The sequence below is a fragment of the Tarenaya hassleriana genome, unplaced genomic scaffold (assembly GCF_000463585.1).
Source record: "Tarenaya hassleriana unplaced genomic scaffold, ASM46358v1 Cleome40, whole genome shotgun sequence".
Classification (NCBI taxonomy): Eukaryota; Viridiplantae; Streptophyta; class Magnoliopsida; order Brassicales; family Cleomaceae; genus Tarenaya; species Tarenaya hassleriana.
Genome location: NW_010966882.1, coordinates 920,408 through 927,583, shown reverse-complemented (window position 1 = coordinate 927,583; position 7,176 = coordinate 920,408). Strand labels below are relative to the sequence as shown.

Below are 7,176 nucleotides of genomic sequence, written 5' to 3'. Positions count from 1 at the left end.
GCGGTAGTTTTATCCGAACCGCACATCATATTCAAATCCACTTCCTGAAATGAAAGAATGAGCTTAACAACATCTACACTTCCATACATGGCAGCGACCATCAGAGGGGTCCGGGGCTCGAGAACCATTTTTCTCAAAAAACTCTGGCGAGAATACCAGAGACCGATCTGGTTGACACGAGAAGCATCCAAAAGATGCCTCTTAAAGCTCTCGACATCATTGTCTGCCGCGAATTCAAGTAAGGCCAAGAACGAGCACTCGGACTCTGTTTCTCCGATGGAACCGTTCATGGCTTTATCCTGAGATTCACTCTCCTGTTCTGAAGATGAAGTTAAACTATTGCCGCCCGAATCCAACTTATCAGAGACACTGCACATGCTTCGCCAAACTGAATCGAATCTGAAAAGCCAAACCAGAGGAGAAGAAAACAAGTCACTTGCACGAACCTAAATACCCGGAAATTAGGGCAACGACTTAGAATTTGCAAGACAGACCAAAGCTTTTGTTTCTTGTGAAAAAGATAGACACAAGCCAATAAGAATGAACGAATAAGGTGATACTACAGGCAAATATAAGCAATAAAACCAAGAAAGGGAAAAAAATCCTCTAACGTAAATAATAGACGACGAAAAAGGGAAAGTCCAAAGATTTCCAATCCAAAAGACCAAAATCAGACCCGTCTCTAACGGATCTTTTCTTAGCTGGAATCCTAATCGCAAATCCTTCAAATTTCCTGCAGGAAATCCAGTCTCTTAACAACAAATCTTATGAAATTAAATTCTAACCCTAACCGGGAAAAAAATTCCTAAGAGTCACCAGAATCTGTAGATTTCAGTGGAGCATCCCCATCTAACAGACAGGAAGACATTTTCTCGGAAGATTTTCCGAGAAACCAAACAGATAAACAACTTGAAGAACAGAAGATTAAAATACCAACTACGTTAAACCAAACTTAAAATTTTGAGAAAAAAAATAATGTGAAAGAAAAGTCAATGAACAGTCAACCACAATCGCAATCTCAAAACTCCACGAGGCCAAACCACTTGACTTAAATCACAAGCACCCAACAGAAAACTTCACAGAGAAGCTGAAAATTCAGATGGAAAACACCGCAAACAACAAAACAAGCAGATTCCAAAACACCCGAAAAACAAAAGAACAAAAAAAATTATGGAGAAAAAAAAACAATTTTCTGCCAATCAACTCCTCCATCACTGTCCCAGCTTCACAAAAATCGCAAAAACACCAAAAAAAACTCACCTTCTATGGAGATCAGAACACGAACCCCGCGATCCGGAAAAACACCACGCATATGAATCTGAAAAGTAACCTCGAAACCTAAAATCTCATTTCCCGATCCGAAACCCGGTTAAGCTAGAAACCGATTGACCAAATCTGAGGCCAAGCAAAACGGAAAACCAGACGAAGAAGAAGATCGATCAGCGAATGGGGAAAGGCCTTTGGAACGAAAACGTAGAGAGAGAAGAGTGGGTTACCGGAAGAGGAGGTGAGATAGAGTGGAGTGGGTGAGAGGCAGTACTAAAGAGCTGGAAACCGGATAAATCGGTGAACGGTGGCGGGCGCGTGGGGACAATTTAAATGGATTGGAATGTAGGATTTGGGGTCCGCTTTAAAAAGAATTTGATTCATAAATGTGAACCGTTGGATTGTGAGGAGCGGCTTTTGGACAGTCGCGGTTTTTTAATTTTGGAAATTCTTTAAAGATTTTTAATTTAGACAAAAAAAAAATTCAATCCACCACGAAATGTGTGGGTTGGGTTTCCGTTGAGGTTATGTGGGTCAAATCTAACAGCTTATTTTAATAATTTTTAATATAAAATGCTATAATTAATTCATTTAAGATAAGATACAATAGTTTTGACACTAAAGTAATTTTTGCACTCTTATAAATATAAATCCTCTCAATCAGTGAATCGATTATTTTAGAATTTAACTAAAAGAAAATTATATGCATCCCTTTAAAAAAAATTGTTCAATTAAAAATATTGATGTTAAACACATATTTTAATTTTAATTTGTTTTTCAGATTATTTTTTTATATGATTTGAAATGCAGAACGCTCAGGGGGGAAACTAATTTCATATGTTTTCTGGACTGTGAATAAAAAAAAAGGTCTATATACGCCTTTTAAATGTTTTTATAGCATCTCTTTTACGGAAATTGCTTTTTATGGAACGTTGAAAATATAGACTATAACATAAATTGGACCAACGAAAAGACCAAGACATAAAAATAGTACTATTATATTTATATGCATACATAGATTTTATGGAAACATTGAAAATCTATCCGAGAGGCCGTTTACAAAATCATATATAAATATATATAGAGAGAGAATGTTATTCTCTAACAATAGAAATAAATTGTGAAAGATTCGGTTGAATCGTATGTGAAAAGGATTACAGATATAAAGAAAATATTATTGAAAATAAAGATTATAAGAAAAACGGGAAAGGATAAAATCATTTTAAAGAGAAAATTGAAAAAATATATAGAAGTCAAACACTATTAATAAGTAAAATATCATTCGAGGCAAAATAATGAAGGTAATGGAAAAGAGAGTTGGATCGGTAAAATATCAAAAAATACACCTACTACTTTGATTTTAACGATACCTCTAATTAATGAAAAAAATAAACGGTTAAAAGGTTAAAATATTCGTAAGTAAAAACGAACGAAAGATAAAAAACGTTTTTATTTAAAAAATGAAAATTATCAGTATGAGTCTAAGAAACACTTTTAGAAATAACACAAAAAAAAGAGTACTAGAATATAAGAAAAATCTTTAAAAAACAATAATTAGGACAATTCATTTGTCGTCGAAATATTAGAGTCGAGATCCGGCGAAAAACGAAAAGATGACATTCGTACGATGTTAAAGTACGCATTTTTACTAGGTATTTTTTTTTATAACGGTAAATCTGTATTAAATCAAAACGGTTCGTATACAACCCGACTTGCAGCCGAAACTAATCATACATGGAATGGATTCCAAAAACGTAAAACTTACAAAATTATGATCAGTGCCTAAGATACGATTGAATCACAAACGTGAGTGAAAGCCATTCATCCATAAGATTGTGTGATGAAGGATTGGGGACCGTAGAACCCAAGCATAGTTATCATGAGAGAATTGTGTCACGAACCTGTCTATCAAGAGAGATTTGAGCCTTTTCCACTAGGGATGATGTGTTTCTAAAAATCCTTGCATTGCGCTCCGACCATATAATATATATCGCTGTCTGAATTACCACCTTCGCTAAAACCTTCCTCGGCGCCGATACCTGGCCCGATTGGCTATCAAGCCAAACCTTACATCTATCTACTTCTGATGGAGGTGATAGATAACATGCTGATGCAAATATCCTCCATAATCCAATGCTGTAACTACACTTAAAAAACAAATGCGCATGAGTTTCTAGGGCTGACTGACAACGCACACATATAGGATTATGTTCGATTTTCCATCTCTTTAGACAGTCCTTAGTCGATAGCCGCTTGAGCATGACCTGTTGGTTTAGTGCTCTATGATGTATTGTTTGCGAGCTTTCCTTGGATACATTTGAGGTATTGATATTTTCTATAGTTTTATGAAAGTGTTTGATTCATTACATGTTGTGCATACTAGATATGTTATGAAATCCATGTATTGTTATGAACAATACTAAACTCCCTAGTCATGTATCATTGTGGGAATAATGATACACTAAGACTAGTATGATGTGTGATTGATGATCATAGATATTGGATACGATCACAATCATAGGTATTCGTTGGAGAACGGAATACTGGAATGACCCGCATGAGATTATCACATGGACTAGCATCATGACTTGAATCTCATATGGCGGTTCCATGAATGGATCCTAAGACCTGAGATATCTACGGAATCCAACATGAGGAGTTGCGTGCTTTGAATACGTCAAACGTCTAGCGTAACAGGAGGACTATAAAGGCGTGTATCAGGTACGAAACGAATCATGTGATGGATTGTAGATAGTCAAGATGGGATTTGTACCTCTCGTAAAAGAGAGAGATATCGCTGGGCCCCTCGTGTGAGCGAGACTGTAGAAATGTGTGGCCGCACTATAGACGAACGTCGTCTATTTCAGACAGTCGAACTCAGTGAACGAGAAAGCAGTCGAATCAGATAAGGTGGCTTGTCCATGCCTTATGTTCGACATATGATATCGCGATACAAAAGGATCATCAACCAGAATTATCACTGGCGTTCGTAAGATCACGAACAAACTCTATTCGAGATAGGTAGTCATAGTTTCTTGATAGAGACCGCCTATGACTTGTATATCCGGAATAGAGATTTCGGGTTATACTGCTATATCGAATGAGCCTACAGAGTCACACACGCAGGGAAGGACGAAACGCACGAGAAAACGATGGAAAAACCGAGACGGAAGGGATTGGAACGGACGGACCGAATGGGCCAGACCCGACGGTCCGCCAGGTCTAGACCCGATGGTCCACGTTTAGTCACAGACCGTCCGTTCTAAGTGTTGGAACATATCGATCCGCGTTGACAGCAGACCGTCCGTTCTGGCTTGTCTGGAACAGACGGTCCACGTGAGCAGACCGTCCGTTCTGGCTTGCTGGAATGGACGGTCCACGTTTATTTCTGGACCGTCCGTTCCGGGTTTCGGGTTTTTTCGAAAATTAAACCGAATTAGGGTTAAATCACCTTATTAGAAGGAGATTAAAACCCTAATGAACTAAGAGACTTTGAGAGCCATCTTTGGCAGAATTCTAAGAGCTTTTGGTGAGATCCAAAGAGTTCAAAGAATTCTAAGTCTTGTTTTCTCGAAGCATCAAACCGAATAGCAGATTCGGGTCCTAGCAGAAAAGTTCCAACCGTTGGAATCCATCCCGAGGTGTGGATACGTGTAGAGGGCGAGGTATTCTTCCTCCCTTTCGTGATCAGATGAATTCTTCAATTGATACAGGCCCCGGATCGATTGAGGTAAGCGTTCTAACATTTCTACGATTCATAGAAGCATGGTTCTAGGGTTTATTAAATTTTTTGTTTTACATCTGCTGCGCAAACCCTAGAATCGATCTCTTAGGAATAGGATTCGCTCTAGAGATCCCAGGAAACCCAACATGACCTGCCACTGAACTAGAATCGATCTCTTAGGAATAGGATTCGCTCTAGAGATCCCAGGAAACCCAACATGACCTAAAGCTCATCCTTGGATTGGCTAGCCCAAACTGTAAGAGGGAATACCAAGGGACCTTAGCAAAAACATGTCGGATCAGGGCCCATGTGGATGAGGAAGAGTAGCTAGGTCGAAAAACTGATGCAGATGCCTTCCATCAAAGGAATCGGGGCCAGCTACCGGAGTAGGTGGCAGAATCGACGAGATACGAGACATTGCTTTCTGACATCTGTCTGAACGCGCTCCCGAAAAAGACCACTCTGATTCTCGCAATGCCGAGTTCACAGTCGCATAAAGGCACACGAAGCTCTCTTGGCCCCGCTGGTCCTACAAACTCAATCAGAGGACCCAAACCAGTCCAGTTATCATGCCAGAATTGAGCGGAAGCCCCATTATCCAGGTTACATTTCAGAAAGGTGGCTATAATATCCTTGAAACTGAGAAGCTTTCGAATGCCTTAGGAATGTCTTGGCACTGCTAACGTGCCCCAAAATCCTTTCCGTCTGAAGATGTGTTGTTTGAGCCATGCAACCCATAATGAACCCGATTCTTTGAAGATCTCCCAGATGCTTTTAAGTCTACATAGAGTGTTGTAGTCCTCTAGCTTTCGAATGCTTTGGCCTCCTTCCTCTCGCGGCAGACAAACCAGAGACCATGCCACTCTTGTTGTGTTTCTTCCCTCTATCGAGTTTTTCCAAAGGAAGATGGAGCATTATCTGTCAATATCTTGTAACAGGAATTTTGGAAGCAAGAAAGCTCTGGTCCAAGCATTAACAATGCCATAAATAACTGTTGAGATAAGAAGGATACGGGCCGGGTAAGATAAATGTTTCGAAGTCCACAATGAGAGCTTCTTCCGAATCCTTTCAAGCAGTGGCTTATAGTCCTCTCTTGACAACTTCCAAGCACCGATTGGCACTCCCAAATAGCGAACCGGCAAAGAACCAATCCAGAAACCAACCCTAGAGCTGATACTTAATGCATCGGCTTGCGTCACCTCCCCAAGGAAGAGTTCAGTCTTCACCTCATTCAGCTTCAACCCCGAGTGTAGACTGAATCGGGATAACAGATTCTTCACCCCTAAGATCGATTCAGCTTTACCTTCAACAAAGACCATCAAGTCATCAGCAAACACACGATGAGATATAAGAGGAGATGAGCACCGCGGATGTGTCTGAATGTCACCACTTGTCATTGCTTTGTCTAGTAGTCTAGATAATGCCTCCATCGAGAGAATGAACAGATATGGTGAGATGGGATCACCCTGCCGCAGTGAAGAAGGCATGGGGAATGATCAGATAGCCCCGGCGACAGAAACTCGACATAAGCATTTGGGAACTTGTCAAACCACGCCTCGTTGATCAAGGTACGATCCAATTTTACAGATATCGGGTTCTCCACTTGGTTATTCCACCTGGTGAATCGTGTCCCTTTCCCGCAGACATAAAAAAGCCCAACATCCTCGAGGCAAGAAGTGAAGTCCATCATCCCCTGCGACCGTGAATGGACTTGAGGGTAATCTGATCGATCCTCCGGACATAACGTCTGGTTAAAATCCCCCATCACAATCCACGGAGAGCCTCTCAATGGAGGATATGAAGTTAGCTCTCTCAAGTCATTCCAGAGCGCAGTTCTTTCGGTTGCCAGATTCCGTGCATATACAAAGGTTGCGGTGGTCTTAATTGTTGGGGTTCCCTTCGGGTTCCTAGCATGCGATCTCATCGATCTAGGGTTTGGTTTCTAGGTTTCATGCAGCGGAAGGAAAGATCTAAACCTAGCCAAACGTCACACAAAAACCAATTGTGCAATAACCCGAACAATCGTGTATATCATCGTGGGATTCGAATACTTACCTCGTTCTTTCAAGATCTGGAAGTATCAATCGATCCAGGGCCTGTTTTAATCACCAAGAGTTGAAAGCACAACTCCTCTACACGTATCCACACCGGCGGGATGAATTCCAACGCTTTGGAACGTATCTGCT

General features: G+C 40.5%; 1 protein-coding gene across 2 annotated transcripts in view; it reads right to left on the bottom strand.

The window, feature by feature from the left end:
• Positions 1-1,562, bottom strand: part of LOC104824645 (zinc finger CCCH domain-containing protein 56-like) — a 3,822-nt gene extending 2,260 nt beyond the window's left edge. Inside the window, exons 1-2 of one of the 2 annotated variants that reach the window (XM_019203865.1) lie at positions 1,261-1,562; positions 8-399 (exon numbers count right to left, since the gene is read on the bottom strand). In XM_019203865.1, the coding sequence (XP_019059410.1) occupies positions 8-377 (370 nt within the window). In that variant the 5' untranslated portion in view covers positions 378-399; positions 1,261-1,562. The remainder of the gene's footprint in view (positions 1-7; positions 400-1,260) is intronic. The other variant, XM_010556756.2, reaches the window with a different exon arrangement.
• Positions 1,563-7,176: the final 5,614 nt, after the last annotated feature.